Source organism: Aulonocara sp. 'chitande type north' Nkhata Bay, linkage group LG7 (genome assembly GCF_057382095.1).
Source record: "Aulonocara sp. 'chitande type north' Nkhata Bay isolate Kocher_YH1m ecotype deep benthic linkage group LG7, A_spYH_male_GT1.1, whole genome shotgun sequence".
In the NCBI taxonomy this organism is placed as follows: Eukaryota; Metazoa; Chordata; class Actinopteri; order Cichliformes; family Cichlidae; genus Aulonocara; species Aulonocara sp. 'chitande type north' Nkhata Bay.
In genome coordinates, this window is record NC_141350.1 from 27,429,575 (window position 1) to 27,445,858 (window position 16,284).

General features: G+C 39.2%; 2 protein-coding genes across 4 annotated transcripts; one reads left to right on the top strand and one right to left on the bottom strand.

The window, feature by feature from the left end:
- Window positions 1-3,989: 3,989 nt before the first annotated feature.
- Window positions 3,990-5,048, bottom strand: LOC147325309 (uncharacterized). Of its 3 annotated transcripts, none has more exons than XM_086299762.1 (5): window positions 4,998-5,048; window positions 4,864-4,910; window positions 4,681-4,739; window positions 4,138-4,594; window positions 3,990-4,052 (listed from the first exon to the last, which is right to left on the bottom strand). In XM_086299762.1, exons 2-4 carry the CDS (start codon window positions 4,866-4,868, stop codon window positions 4,182-4,184), a joined length of 477 nt encoding a protein of 158 aa, XP_086155888.1. In that variant the 5' UTR covers window positions 4,869-4,910; window positions 4,998-5,048; the 3' UTR covers window positions 3,990-4,052; window positions 4,138-4,181. The 3 variants fall into 3 exon arrangements, with proteins under 3 accessions (XP_086155888.1, XP_086155889.1, XP_086155887.1); XM_086299763.1 differs by having other exon boundaries at window positions 4,864-4,905; window positions 4,998-5,045; XM_086299761.1 differs by having other exon boundaries at window positions 4,864-5,002.
- Window positions 5,049-11,830: 6,782 nt separating this feature from the next.
- On the top strand, window positions 11,831-13,012 carry LOC147325310 (uncharacterized). The gene is made up of 4 exons (XM_086302433.1): window positions 11,831-11,869; window positions 11,953-11,995; window positions 12,195-12,250; window positions 12,359-13,012. The coding sequence occupies exons 2-4, from the start codon at window positions 11,991-11,993 to the stop codon at window positions 12,859-12,861; spliced, it is 564 nt and encodes a 187-aa protein (XP_086158559.1). The 5' UTR covers window positions 11,831-11,869; window positions 11,953-11,990; the 3' UTR covers window positions 12,862-13,012.
- Window positions 13,013-16,284: the final 3,272 nt, after the last annotated feature.

The window sequence follows — 16,284 nt, forward strand, 5'->3', positions numbered from 1 at the left end:
CGTTCCCAACAGTGGGTTCAGACTTCGGGGTGTCACGTGATGCACGGGACTTAAAACAGTTCCGGCAGTGCTTACCGCTGCTTTAAATGGAGACAGTCAATTTTGGGAAATTATTAATCTATAAATGCATTAATTTATCTTATTTACATAACAAATGCAATTACATGTTGACATATATTTGTATTTTTACAGTAGAATATATGAGGGTTAGTCTGAACAGTTACTAAGACCCACTAGCTAAAAACAATTTTGGCTGTTCACCAAAAGCCAAACCCCCCAAAGAAGCCATACTAATTAAAATAACATGGCTACAAAAATCTATTAACAAAATAATGAAGATTGTTATTTCAAGATTTTGAACATCTAAAGTAGAGCTGGGCGATATGAGATTTTTTCATATCACGATATGTTTTTTTCATTTCAGGCGATAACGATATCTATCACGATATAAGCCAAATAACTATATTTGTAAGATTTAAATGTGCCGTTGCTCACAAGTAAAATGTGAAATAATCAGCAGCTTGTTTTTATTTAAATATTTATTTCCCATAATAAGTTCAACAGGGTAGATGTACTTAAGGAACATGAGACTTTTTCAGATAAATAAAGGCAAATATTGCAAACTACACAAAAGGCAGCCGCTAAAGCGTTTAAGTTTCAAAATAGAACAAACGAAACAGACTAAATTGTCAATTCCACTTAGAAACAAAATATTAATTCTAAAAATAAATCTTAGTTTGTTTTACAGAAGAACAGACAAAACTGACTAACTTTTTTCAATATCAAATAAACTGAGAACTAAAAGGAAATTCTCAATCTCTCCTTGTTGTATAGCTGAGCTTTTCAAACAGTTTTAACAGTTACTTTAGTCTGACAAAAGCCGAATGACGAATTAGCGCTTCCAGTCAGAGACTGAGGCTACGTCCACACGTACACGGGTATTTGTGAAAACGGAGATTTTCCGTTTTCGTTTTAAAAAATAATCCCGTCCACACATAAAGGCAGAAATGAAGGAAAACGCTGCTATGAACATGCCAAAGCAGCAGGTGGCGCTAGATTCCTAACCGTGCCGAAATGTTGGCCAATCAGAAGTCTAGAAGCCTCGGTGGGAAAAAGTAAACAAAGCTGGGGCATAGAAGCAGAACCGAGTCGTATGTGTGGAGGGACAGTAACTGTGTGTATATGTAAGCATTTAAACACTGCAGAGAGTAGAATTAACAGTATTGTAGAAATTCATTTCACCGAAACAATAACGTGGCGCACAGTGTGACGCATGCACCAGTTTATTGTATTTCCAGACTTGCTTTCGGCACATTTACAGTGCACGCTACTCTGTTTTTTGTCAGACTTGAAATAGCCGAAATACCTTCACCCTACGGAACTTCTATGGCTCTTCCGTTCGACAATCTCTCCGGCATTGGAACCATCATCTGTTTTCTCTTCGGTCACGCTCGGTTGATTTTTCTAGTCGGCACACTCATTTCCTCCATTACGCGCTGGCTCCATTACCCGCTGGCTGCTTCCCAAACAAACACACGTGCGGCTTGGCACTTGTGCTGTACATAACAAGTCACGCGACGTGACGCTGCGGCTGTGATTGGTTCGGCTCTGCGCTACTTAATTTGGATTGGCTGACCTTTTTTTTTTTTTTTTGAGGACAAGAGCAGCGAGGTCTATCGGGATAGCTTAATTTCTCTATCGAGTAAAAGTTATATCGCGATACATATCGTTATCGTTCTATCGCCCAGCTCTAATCTAAAGTTAACAGTACCATGTGCAGTACTTGTATAAGTTATTAAGATAGAGGAAAAGCAGAAGGGAAGAGACTGAGAAGAGCAAGCAAGTGTGAGAGAGAAGACTTGGCTTGAAATGAGGAAGAGCTTACACCTGCCAGTCAGCATACCAATTAGGCAGGAGGGGGACAGTGTCCCAGAGACAGAACATGTAGACACTCAGTGGCAGAGGTGTGGACTCGAGTCAGACTCGAGTCATTAATTTTATGACTTTAGACTTGACTTGAAAAAATGTTCTAAGACTTGTGACTTGACTTGGACTTTTACACCAATGACCTGGGACTTGAATTGGACTTGAACCGGTTTACTTGAAAAGACTTGATATTTTACCCCAAATATAAAATTTAACATGCATATTATATAGAGATTGAAAATGTGACGTCATTCAGGGGTAGAACCGCAAAGGATTCTGGGAACTCGTGGCAAGAGGTACTAGCGCACGCAGGCTTTCAATTGAAATCAGTTACACAGCGATAAAAAGAAACAAAAAATGCCAAGAAGCTGTTGTATTATTAACTGCAATAGCCGGTCGCATGACAGCCACGGAAAGCCGACGGGTAAAGAGATCGGTTGTTATCGGATTACGTTGTGGAAGAGAAATTGTTCGAACCATGTTTCCGAAGTAACAAAGAGGCGACTGGATTGCAGCCATTCAAAGACCAAATATAACGTCCCAGAACACTCCAGCTCACAGGTTAGTCTGCTCCAAGCATTTACACGAAGGTCAGTCTGCTGTTGTAGTTAATACGTCATTTTTCATAAAATAATTGGTGATATAGGTTACAAGCAAGTCTGGCACTGAACAGAAATTGTCACGCTATGCTCCTTTGTTTATTGTGCATAAATAGTGAATTGTCCTGACACAATATTGTGTTTCGCTTCTGTTATTATGGTACATTGACAAAAACATATACTTTTATTCACAGGATAAAACAGTTGTTTTGTATCACTAATTGCCCAGTACGATTACAGCATACAGTATTATTGTCACTGCTACATTTCTGTGATGCTACCAGAAATTATTTCCACTGCTAATTAATTACCATTGAGCTCAAAGGTCCTATTAATAAACGGTTAAGGAATGTGTATTTATGACGACGATTTGTGAGACTGGTAAACTTATGATATGTACGATGGTCTTTACTTTCTACACGGTGCATTTCAAGGTCCTGCACCCATCCATCGGTAAACTGTACCTGGGCTTGTTGCAGTGACCTGAAGTTACTAAACTTCATGAGTGTATGCACTCACTCCAAGAACCGTATAATTATAAATATGCATATAAATATGCTACGATGAGATAGCTGACTTCATCTAACTAGCAAATGTTGTCCAGGCTACGTTGGTGATTCAGTTTTTTTTAATGTGTATGATATTTTTGTCATGCGATTTTTAAGCCGGCCCTATAAGCGCATCCAAGAATAACATGCAGCTTATCTCAGAACTGTCGGTGAAAATTATTCTTGGAGCTAGGTTTAATTGAGCTGCATTTTAAAGAGGTGCAATTTCACAATTTGTGTATATTTTCTAAGTTCACTATTTTGTCATGTGTTGAGAAAAACACAGGTTTAAAAATTACATGGTCTAATATTTACATTTAGCATATAACTGCAACATGCTTTTCTCTTTTTCTTTTTTTTTTTAAAGACTCAAAAGGACTTGAAATTCAAAGTTTCAGACTTGTGACTTTACTTGGACTTTTACACCAGTGACTTGAGACTCGACTCTGACTTGCCTGACATTACTTGAGACTTGACTTGAGACTTGAGGATAAAGACTTGAGACTTGCAAAACAATGACTTGGTCCCACCTCTGCTCAGTGGGTTCTCTTGAAACAATCCACCCCCCCCTATCGTCTTCTATCCATTCTGCATAATTTAACAGATCTTGCATCAGAGATATTATCGATTAAGCCCAATTGGAGTCTGGCTTTTAGTAAATATTTTTTAATCAACATTATGTTCTTAAATAATTTATTAATTATTCCTTGCCCCTTATTAAAAGTAAATTCTTTTGTGCACACTCTTTTGCTTCAAAAAAAAAAAAAAAAAAAAAGTATGATTATAAGTCTTTATTGTAAAAAGCCTTCTGCTTGGATATCAATACCTGATATTTTTTGGCAAACTTTCAGAACAGTCATACATGCATCTATATGCTTAAATTGTTAAACACCAGCTTAGGAGGAAATAAGTGGCATTGTTTAAGTTTAAAGCAATTTATTAAGTATTTTGGCAACTGGGCAAAGAGTCATTGACAGACCTGAGAATAGAGAAGAGCAGACAAGTTAATCAACCAGTTATCATTCACACCACTCAAATGAAAAGCCAAGAGTAACTGAACTCACCAAGAGTTAATAGGCAGCTTTGGCTGGAGTTTGAAGATTGCATGTCAAGAAAGTGTGTAGCTGGTGTATGGGAGTAGCGGCATAGGTAAGCCAACAGACTCTGTGGGGGTGTAGCGGGTTTGGGCAAACACTGCTCTTCCTCTTTGGTAGCGTGAACGAGAGCCAGTAGTGTAGACTGGTTCCAGACCAGACACGTCACTAAAAACAGGCTTGTTTTCCTCACCGCTGGTATCAGTGTAAACACGGTCCCCCCCTGTATAGCCACTAGTGAACCAGTCATCCCCAACCATCGTGTTACTCCCGTAACTACGAGGACCAGCACTGGAGTCTGTGGCGATGTGGGCATAGCCGTCGTTTGCCTCATAATTTGCACTATCTTGGGAATGGTCATAAAAAAATGCTCCCTCCTGCATGGGGTATGTGCCCATATCGTCATATTCCATATCAAATCCATAATCTGAGGAGAAACAAGGCAAGAGCCAGAATGTATTCAAGGCCACTTAATTTTGTTCAGCTTTCTCAATTTTGTTAGTGTTATCATACCATATTCTACAGGAACACAGATGATGCTTCCAATCAGCAGACATGAAATCCACAAAACCCTAGAAACAGTCATTTCAGAACATAAGGTTTAAGCCAATATTTAGCTGTTTTAGTACCCATTTATCTTGATGCATCAGACAGGCCCTTTAAAATTTAGCTTTAGACTTAAACATAATTACTCACCTCATTCTGCTGCAGTTTGAGTTCTGACCTGCCCCTGAGAGCCTGCACTAACAAAAATGGAGAAACCCTGGTCAACCATAATATATCAATAATCCCAGCCCAAAATAAGCCACAAACTCATAGCTTCTACCAACCCTTAACTTGTGCCAAGAACTTCTCCTTAGTTGATGCAACCTACAGAAGCTGCTTTTATATGATCCTCAGTGCAGCAGGAGCTGATTGCTTAGTGATAGCAGCTGCCTTTGAAGTTAATCGCAAACAGCCGGCTTCTCAGTTCCCTCACTTCGCCTTTACCCTTATAATTGACGATCCATTTATTTACACTGATACATGGACCAGAGAACCACCTTAGCTCTGTATTGCAAAACAGAATTTGAGGTTTAAGGAAGTTTGTATTGAAAAACAGTTCATCACTCAAAGCTTTTTAACACAGTCCTCTTTAGGGACATCTGGTGGCCAGAAATATGAAGAGCAGCTTGAATCTAAAACGTACAATGAACTGCTTCATTATGACTGCCCACTCTACAGAGCTATGGTGCTTTGAATATGTTTTTTGGGGGGTGAAAAAATTATCTTATGTCTATTTTAATAATAAATAATTCAGACAAATAAACCTTCCTTGTTTAAACATGTGCCATGGTTTGTTTTCTTTTTGCTTGTGACGTCTTGATGTTTGTTTTTTTTTAACTAAAACTAAAATACACTATATATAACAATGTACAACACAATCTTATAATAGGTTAATAGGTTAACATTAAGACTGCCATAGCAGAAGATCTAGGAAAGAGATATGTAAATGAGAGGGAGACACTATGGATGGCATCGACTGTTAATCCTCGGTTTAAGGACCTGCCCTTCCTGTCTGAAGCAGAGACCTATTCCAGACTGTTGGACACTGTGGTGACTGTGATAAAGAAGGAAGAAATGTAAGTAAATAAATGAATTTATTTGGAAAAATTCAACTGAAGTTATAAGCAAGTGAATAAAGTAAAAAGCAAAAAAAAAATGCATATTGATGACATTTGTCATCAAATATTAGTGAAAAACAGGGTGAATCTTGGATTTGAATTTGGGCTTTCTGACATTAATATTATTTGAATTTAATGTTTTTCAGCAGCAAAAGAATGAGGAGACTGACAAACAGGTGGAGGAAGAGAATGCCACAGAGGAGGCTGTGGAGGATGCCACCCACATATCAAAGACAGCTTTGACTCCATCCCTCGGCCACCCCTAAAGAGACAGAGGACCTCATGTGCATTGGTGGACTTGCTCGGAGCTACGTTTGCCTCTACTAGTGACAATACTGCACCAAAATCAGACCATGATGTTGCTGCAGCTGAGATCAAGAGGTATAGAGATGAGACCCCTTTGCCTCTCACAGGAAATCCTCTCAGTTGGTGGAAGGACCATGAACAGGAATACCCTCAGCTATCCAAAGTAGCAAGGAGTTTCCTATGCATTCCTGGAACAAGTGTCTCTGCAGAGAGAGTTTTCTCCTCTGCAGGAGACATAGTAAATGCACAGAGAAGTGTCCTGAGAGCTGACCATGTCGATCAGCTTGTATTCCTGCACAAAAATCTGAAAATTGAAAAATAAACACTGAGAAAACACTACACATGTAAAATCTCTGATATGAGAATGTTTGACATTTTGGTTGAGTCTCATAAGCACTTATTTAGATGAGTAAATTCCTTTTTTCAGGTTGTACTAAAAGTGTTCCATTGATGGACACTGCAGAGCTGTACTTTATTTTATTAACACTTAATTGTAATAGCACTTTACATTTTTTGTTAATGTTTACTTGGATGGATTCTTCAAGCAATTTCATTTTTGATTTATATTTGTTTATATTGAGGTCACATAAAAAGTACTTTGTTTTGATGCTCCATAGAGCAGTTTTTGGATAAGTATTTTACAATCATAGTACTTAGAAAGACTTCAGTGTTACATGTTTACTTTTTTCATGTTAAAAAATACTTGATATTTCAGTAAAGTAGTTTTTGTTTGTTTATTTGACATGACTTCTAATAAGGCAGATGTTAATTTCTCCATTCATTTTGAACTTAGAGAGCGTTTTTGTTTCAGATGTTTCATGTCAAGCATTAAACAGTTTGGACTGTTTACTGTGAGTTTTCCTAATTAAATTTAGTCCTACTAAACACAAATATCGTCTGGCTTTTAGTATTGCAATATATCGTATCGTCTACCCTGTATTATGATACATATTGTATCGCCAGATTCTTGCCAATACACATCCCTAGTAACTTCCATAATTATAGCTATATGTAACCTATAGTGTATTCCTTATGTCCATTTTATACCTGGGAGCACAAGTGCTGATGAACTGTTTTTTATTTAGGCACAGGCAGAGCGTCCTCTTTTCCTGGCTCTAATTATGACGCACACTGGTTTGCTCCCTCTCGCACAAAATCACCCAAACACAGCACAAATCCCACTAATGATTCAATTCCTTATAAACCACTGAATCTGGTACTGAGGTAGTGACGTGCTGAATTAAGCTTCGGACGTCATTGATCATGTGACTGTTCAGACTAACAAAGCCCTGGCATAGTGTTTCTGAAGCAGTGTGTTGATGTTTTTTGACAAATATGCTGGAGCTTCAGCTTCCATTACTACTTAGTACTACAACTATTAATATCTGAAGGCTGTGTCTAAATGCTGACCTTTATGGGACTACTGTTGTAGCAAAAGGATTTTTGTGTGAGCCTATTTTAGTCTGCATGTGTGAATTTTGTAAAGATTTGTGTGTGCCTATTGAAATCTCTCTCTCTCTCTCTCTCTCTCTCTCTCTCTCTCTCTCTCTCTCTCTCTCTCTCTCTCTCTGTGTGTGTGTGTGTGTGTGTGTGTGTGTGTGTGTGTGTGTGTGTGTGTGTGTGTGTGTGTGTGTGTGTGTGTGTGCTCTCAGAACTATACACATGTATTTAGAGCTCTTTGTGCATTTTCAGATCTATGTGTATATAATCACATTTGTAAATGTGTGAATACATCTGTTCAGTGATTTGTGCTGATGCAAGGCAGGCTTAGGCTATGGACTGTGGATTGTGCTTGCTCAAAGCAGGGGCGGATCTTCTGTAGTGGCAATAGGTGGCATGTGCCATCCTAAAATAATCTCTTCCCACCCCTAGTGAGACCCTAGTTTTGCATATGATAATGCTGTTTATTAAAAAACCCTAGGCTAGCATTAACCCTTTGTGCAAGTGTAGAAACAATTAATATGAAATACATTTTTCAATTACACAATATAAACATATTGTGTAATTGAAAAATGGTTCATCCCACTGGGTCCCCTCAAAGTCATTAGTTTTCCTCACACAATGAGAATGTATGGAGACACAGCAGATGTAGCTATGAATGGTGTAACAGGAGAAGGTGAAATACAAAGCAAGATGAAGGAGAACAAGCTGAAAAGGACAAGCAACAGAGGAAGAAGAAATTGGCATATAGCCTAAAATCCAAACCAAAGAAGAAGAACACATTAAAAAAAAAAGCTCTTAGAAAAAACGGAAAAAAGTGACATATTGCCCTAACTGACAGAATACCTGAAGCAGAGTGGTACAAAAGAAGAACAAGACAATAAGGATTTAAAAGAAAGTATCCCGATGGCAATGCAGGTGAATGATTGCACGCGTACAAGTGTGCAATCATCATCCATTTGTCTTTCGCTCTGTGAGAGACCTCATCTGGAAGAGAACAAAGAACAGGTCCTTCCTGAAAAAGAAGTGTTGTTTTGGTAATATCTGTTTATACAAGTGATTTACAAAACTCAGTAAAGAGGAAAGCCTTGTGTTTTGTCTTACTTATAGATGAAAACAGATCTAATTGTTCTACAGGAATGTCATCCATGCTGAGATGATTTGACATTCAGGAAAAATCAATGGGGTAATGATATTTGGTTCTCACATGGCTCAAGTCACATTGCTGGGATAGCTACTCCCAAAGGTAAAACCATAGGATAATAATGGATTGCATTTATACAGCGCTTTTCTAGGCACCCAAAGCGCTTTACAATTCCATTATTCATTCACTCTCACATTCACACACTGGTGGAGGCAGCTACAGTTGTAGCCACAGCTGCCCTGGGGCAGACTGACAGAAGCGAGGCTGCCATATCACACCATCGGGCCCTCTGGCCAACACCAGCTGGCGGTAGGGTAAAGTGTCTTGCCCAAGGACACAACGACCAGGACAGAGAGCCCAGGGATCGAACTGGCAACCTTCCGGTTACAGATGAGCTTCCCAATCCCCTGAGCCACAGTCACCCCGAAGGAATAAAGAAGCAATCCCAAAGGCCACGGTTTTTGTTTTGTTTTTTTGTTATTAAAGAGATCATACTCATTATATACTGAGTAACATTTATGGTTATATTTCTCTCTGGAAACACTGAACAACTCAAAGAAACAGAAACACCCATTAACTTCCTGCTTGAAAAATGTACCTTAGCTGCAGTCCATCACGTTGATTTTAGCAGAGCTAGAAACTAATGTAAATGAGTCACGAAAAGTTGATTCTGTTCATCTGGACGGATCGTTTTGTGGGAGAAATGTTCCGTCACTCATCCGAGTGACTTCTTCAGTCTCAGCTGACTGCAGGTTTCCCCAATCTTATAAACAGTACATTGCATAATGACTGAAATCAGCCCAGTGAAGGAACAATGGGCTGGGAGGTCAGTAAACGAGACACTATTTTAATAGACTGCATTGGTGTTCAGTAACAACATCTACTGGATTTTAAAAGGTCATAGCAGGCAACCTGGACAAAGAGTGTGGTGAAAGACTATAGATACGTTTATTCAGACATCTGGGACCTATACTACGAAGCAAGTTCAACATATCCAGGATATTTTTTCATTACCCTAACACTGTTGATCAGGATAACTGGTCACGGAAACATGGCTATCTACAAACTAGGTTAACCCAGAGAATACTCACATGAAAGGTGTGGTGTTGGCAGCATCTGACCAATCTAAAAGAGGTGTTTCACAGATCATATCACTTTTCTCCCACAGAAAATGATCTATATGACACCTACACCAGAGACATTATCAAATGGTAATGAAATTATCTATAAAGAACACAAAATAAAGAAAATAAAATAGTGGAGGGCAACACTGTTGTAAGAGACTTTCTATGAACAGGAGACCATCATCGATCAAGTGGTGATATAGAGCTACTCTAATGTGCAGCCAAGTGACGGCACATTGGTCATTGTGTTCAGAATATGGGGTTGTCGTGTGCTTAGCAAGCAGTAGGAATGTGTCAATAAAAAGTGACAAAACTACACTGATCTACAATAACGCCTTCAGGCTGCACGGTTGCACGTTCCAAAGATCAGGACCACAGTAACTGAAGGCCCCCTCAGCACACTTGGGTCTGATTTACATTTGGGACAGAGCGAGCAGTGTGATCTCACTTGTTTCCCCTTTTCAGATTCATACTTTTCTCTGTCTACACTGAAATTGAGAAGAAAAAATTCAAAGAAGACAAAAAGATCTGCTTCTGTTGTAATACTTCTGCCGTGATCTTCAAGAACTGTGTGCTGCAGAGTATAGACTGAATACAGTGTGTGCACACAGTGTGCACACTGTGTGCACACGGTGTGGGATCAACATTATTTTCTTAAGTAACCTGTGACGGCTCATGTGCTTTGGATTTTGTAAAGGTTAATCAGTTTACCTCAACCTCAATTGTAACTTTTTGTTCCATGGCTCTGGTTCTTTTTTCTAGTGTAATGGTTTTACAAAAACAATTATGTTTGTTTATTTAGTGAAAATATTTTTTAGTAAGAATGACTTTTATTTCTGTCATCATTCTTTCAAGTATAGTTTTTTCTTTTTAATTGATTACTGCTTTTAATTTCTGGAAATATAAAATGTCATCAGTGACCACTGTGTCATTGCTACAATTAGACAATTCTCAAAACCAAGCCTGGAATTCTTGTAAAATGAAACATAAAACATTTTCCTGTATAGGGATTTGTAAATGTTGTACATGTTTTTGGCTGGGATAAGCTTTATCTTATTCCAAATGTGAAAAATTTATGGGAATTTTTCTATGAAGGTTTCATTAAAATCATTGATAAACATGCTCCATTAAAAAATAGAGATTTTAAGGTCGTAAAAATACCTGGTTCACACAAGAACTTTTAAAGTTACTTCATGAGTGTAATGTGGTGTGAGCCAAAACCAGAAAAACAGATCCTAGCTCAGATTGGAAATGCTTTATAGAGCTCTGCAATAAATGCATTGTGACAATAATAAATGCAAAGGCTGCATATTTTATCTCAGAAAATGTGAACACTTCCTTAAAATTTTGGAAAACACTTCATAATAATAATAATAATAATAATAATAAATTTTATTTATGAGCGCCTTTCAAGTCACCCAAGGACACTTTACAATAGGATAAAACACTTAGTAAAACAATAGCAGAATAAGAACAAAAAAATAAAGCACAAGATAAAATGAACAAACAGTGGATTCACAGTGAATATGCAGATTTGAACAGATGAGTTTTGAGTTGGGATTTAAACTTCAGTTACTAAATGGATAAGATACTGATTCAGATCCCCCCTCACATACATAATCAAAGATAATGAGAAATTTGACAAAAAGAATGAAATACATAGTATTTTTAATAAGTATTTTATTAATTCCTAAAATGTTATTAAAACTCTAAATGCTACCTTGTGAAATGCATCTGGTCTGATTTGAAGCTGTGAGAAGGATGGAACAAAACTGTGTTGGTGATGAAAGGTTTAGAGACTGTAAGAGGACACAATTTGGTGGAAAGACAATGTGGAAACAACTTAAGATGGTAGAATAAAAGGGAAACATGGGGACATCTCCACAAATGAGAAGCTACTTGTTTCCAATTAACTACACAGGCAGCTGTTACCACTGAGCAATCAGTCCCCTCTGCAGCAAAGATCATATAAAATCAGCTCTTGTTGTTTCTAGTCAGTATGTGGAAGCTCCTGTTGCAATAAGGTACAGTGTTGGTATTGAGTTTGCATTGTAGTTTATTTATTGGTCTATTATGCATCTTATTATTTTTTGTGATCCTGTAACAGACTCTTGGGGAGGTTGAAACACCTTACTCTACAGCAAAATGAGGTAAGTGATGCTATAAAACAACTAAAAAAAGAGTGCCGTAATCCAGCGGTGTCTGCATTAAAGTCAGAAATTTTAAAAACTGTTCATGTGCAGTGATGCTTCATAGGAAGGGTGCATTATGGGTGTGGATTGGATGTGTACATATCATGAATTTTATTTATTATTATTATTATTATTTTTTTAAAAACATGGTCTGCAGGTGGTTGTGGCTATTATGTCTCACTGGAAGCATCACTTGTGCACCTGTGGAGAAAGGCAAGAGGTTTACTAAACTTAAATGATTGACCAGTTAAAGTTAATGGGAGCTTAAATGTATTAGTAGCTAAGCTTAAAAGTCTTAGCTTCCATTAATTTCTCTTCTAGGGCTGGGACTGAACAGAGCTGAGACACCACAAACTCTTCCTTGGTATACATTCAGGGGAACGGGGAGTGACTCTGACAAAGCACCAGAACGCACTAGTAGTGGCTATGGAGTACAGAGCAGTCCTCCATATAGCCTGTATGATGCTCCAGCAGCTGGTTCGTTGGGATATACAGTGGGTCAGTATGGAGCTCCAGCAGTTGGCTTTGCAGTAGGTCAGTATGGGTCTCCGGGAGGAGGTTCGGACAGATATGCAGCGGGTCAGTATCAGACAGGACCTACACAGTTTAACACTCAATCTGGCATCAACAATGGTGAAAACGAGCCAGTTTTCAGTGACGTGTATGGTCTGGAGCCAGTCTACTCCTTAAGTTCCCGTTCACGCTACCACAAAGGAAGAGCGGCTTTCGCCCAAACCCGCTACACCGCCACAGAATCTCTTGGTTTGTCTGTGCCGCTATTCCCATACACCAGCTACATGTTTGCTCCTCACATTGTCTACTGAAGAGCTGGGACTAGCTCTCTTGAATTGGGTTTCTTAAGCTAGTGATGGTTGATGGACTTGTCTTTACCTTGGAGGTGTTAATGTTGTGTCTCTGCTGCTTATGACTCAAAATTTGTCAATAAATGACTTTGGTTTGACTTGTTTAAATCAATTCTGATGCCTTTTGCCATGTTTCCTGAGGCAATATTCCAGAAACTGGCAGTCTTGTCACTATTATTATTATTATTATTATTATTATTATTAAAATATATATATCTCTTTAAAAACCTTAACTGTGAAAATGATCAAATGTCAAAATTTGAGCCATGCAATTTAAACACGGACAAAATGGTCTTTACTGTCACCTTGAAGGCGTTCTTATATATAGCTTACTGTGGACACAATTGCAGGGCACAGAGGTAAGGTTAAAGGATGTTTTAATAGTCTGACTCAAGCCTTGGGAATTACAGGCAGCTTTATGATGCTTGTGCAGCAGTACCAACTCCTTGGGGCTAAGGCAGCGGTGGGCAATTCCAGGCCCCGAGGGTCCTGCAGGTTTTAGATCTCACCTTGGGTCAACACACCAGAATCCCATGATTAGTTCGTTACCAGGCCTCTGGAGAACTGAAGACATGTTGAGGAGCTAATTTATCCATTTAAATCAGCTGTGTTGGTTCAAAGACACATCTAAAACGGGCAGGGACACCGGCTCTCGAGGCCTGGCGATGCCCATCCGTGGGCTAAGGGCACTACAGGAAGGTCATCTAGCTCATCTTGCAGCTGTTTGTCAAATGCAACTACTAATCTAGTTAAGAGTGGACTTCTGTAAACCAGTCCACCTCCAAGTGATAAGGAAAAAGCAAAAAAAAAAAAAAAAAACCCTTATAGCTCTTTCTGAGTCTCACCTGAACTCAAAACATTCATTACAATGTTGTTCGGTAAAGTTGGGCAGCTATTAGGTCTGTTGGATGCAAATTATGTGACATTACAGCCAAGGCTCAGCCATAAAGCCCCGAAACTTAACTGCTGAGAGCAAAAAGCGAGAAAAAAAAAAAGCGGTAAATGTAAAACTTTTATTTTTCAATGCCATTTTTTAATGCTAAAATTGAGTGTCGCTGTTCTGGAATTATAAATACACATTTACAGATTCCTTTGAAAATTCAGAAATGTCTGTACAGATTTACCGATTTATTCAAAACATTTAAAAATTGATTACACACACACAAATCTGCACACAAATCAAAATACACACTGAAGGAAACGGTTTCCAGGGCCTAATCCGTGGATCGGCTTCCTCCGAGGCGTGGGCGTCTATCAGCAGAGATTGTCCCTTAGTCTGTAACACAGTCAAATATATTCTCAAGCAACATTCAAGCATGCCATTCAGCGTGTTAGTACGAGCTCGGGAGCAGCTTGGGAGAACAAGAAAACAGAGACTGCTTCAGGTTGTCTTCCCAAATTGACTCAACTTTATTCACAAGTACAACAGTTTATATAGAGGGTAAAATTCATGAGACAGCAGATTTATCAGTTTAAACCAGTACAGACCAAGATAAGGCAGCGTCTTCCTGCCCTTGGGTGAAGAAGCATCCTTTGTGTAGTTTATCAGTTCAGCTACAATTGTGATTATCTCAGCGACATATTTTCAAGGCACAAAACGAAGAGTTCTTTCATTAGTGAAATCTGAAACAAACCATTTGGCCTTCAACAGGCGTCTAAAAGATTAAGAAACTAATGTAGCTGAGGGAGTGATCTCTGTGGTATTTCAACCTTGTACCAGCCTGTGATTCTCACACATCAATTCTTGGGTCAAAGAGAAAAATAACTAAAACAAAGGGGCCTTATTGAATGACAGAGTTTTCCTGTATAATGTCACTATAAAACAATATCCAGTAAATGCTCCCATGGTACTAAAATACCTAACACACACATGCACAAAATGTTTTGCCACAATGATAGTCTTATACAACTGCTAGAAATAGAACTAATTGAACTTGCTGAAGCCTGTACAGGGAGTGCAGAATTATTAGGCAAATGAGTATTTTGTCCACATCATCCTCTTCATGCATGTTGTCTTACCCCAAGCTGTATAGGCTCGAGAGCCTACTACCAATTAAGCATATTAGGTGATGTGCATCTCTGTAATGAGAAGGGGTGTGGTCTAATGACATCAACACCCTATATCAGGTGTGCATAATTATTAGGCAACGTCCTTTCCTTTGGCAAAATGGGTCAAAAGAAGGACTTGACAGGCTCAGAAAAGTCAAAAATAGTGAGATATCTTGCAGAGGGATGCAGCAGTCTCAAAATTGCAAAGCTTCTGAAGCGTGATCATCGAACAATCAAGCGTTTCATTCAAAATAGTCAACAGGGTCGCAAGAAGCGTGTGGAAAAACCAAGGTGCAAAATAACTGCCCATGAACTGAGAAAAGTCAAGCGTGCAGCTGCCAAGATGCCACTTGCCACCAGTTTGGCCATATTTCAGAGCTGCAACATCACTGGAGTGCCCAAAAGCACAAGGTGTGCAATACTCAGAGACATGGCCAAGGTAAGAAAGGCTGAAAGACGACCACCACTGAACAAGACACACAAGCTGAAACGTCAAGACTGGGCCAAGAAATATCTCAAGACTGGTTTTTCTAAGGTTTTATGGACTGATGAAATGAGAGTGAGTCTTGATGGGCCAGATGGATGGGCCCGTGGCTGGATTGGTAAAGGGCAGAGAGCTCCAGTCCGACTCAGACGCCAGCAAGAAGAAGAAAAGAGAAGAAAGTGTGTACATTATTGTACTTTATTGAGCCCCGTGGGGAAATTGCTCTCTGCATTTAACCCATTCACTCAGTGAAGCAGTGGGCAGCCATTGGGCGCCCGGGGAGCAGTGTGTAGGGACGGTACCTTGCTCAGGGGTACCTCAGGGTAGCTGTTAAGGGGAATCGAACCCCCGACCTTCCGATCATGGGGCAACCACTCTACCTACTGAGCTATCCCTGCCCGTGGAGGTGGAGTACTGGTTTGGGCTGGTTTGGGCTGGTATCATCAAAGATGAGCTTGTGGGGCCTTTTCGGGTTGAGGATGGAGTCAAGCTCAACTCCCAGTCCTACTGCCAGTTTCTGGAAGACACCTTCTTCAAGCAGTGGTACAGGAAGAAGTCTGCATCCTTCAAGAAAAACATGATTTTCATGCAGGACAATGCTCCATCACACACGTCCACAGCGTGGCTGGCAAGAAAGGGTATAAAAGAAGAAAAACTAATGACATGGCCTCCTTGTTCACCTGATCTGAACCCCATTGAGAACCTGTGGTCCATCATCAAATGTGAGATTTACAAGGAGGGAAAACAGTACACCTCTCTGAACTGGGAATGTACAGGGTTTTTTTTTGTTTGTTTGTTTTTTTTTAATGAAAATGATTAGTCTATCACAATGAGATAATGCTTGCTTCACA

What these genes read in the sequence shown, in the direction of transcription:
- LOC147325310 (XM_086302433.1), top strand. An exon ending in TTGTGCACCTGTGGAGAAAG is followed by an intron (nt 12,251 to 12,358) that starts GCAAGAGGTTTA and finishes TTTCTCTTCTAG; the next exon opens with GGCTGGGACTGAACAGAGCT.
- LOC147325309 (XM_086299762.1), bottom strand. An exon ending in CTGTGTTCCTGTAGAATATG is followed by an intron (nt 4,595 to 4,680) that starts GTATGATAACAC and finishes GTTTCTCCTCAG; the next exon opens with ATTATGGATTTGATATGGAA.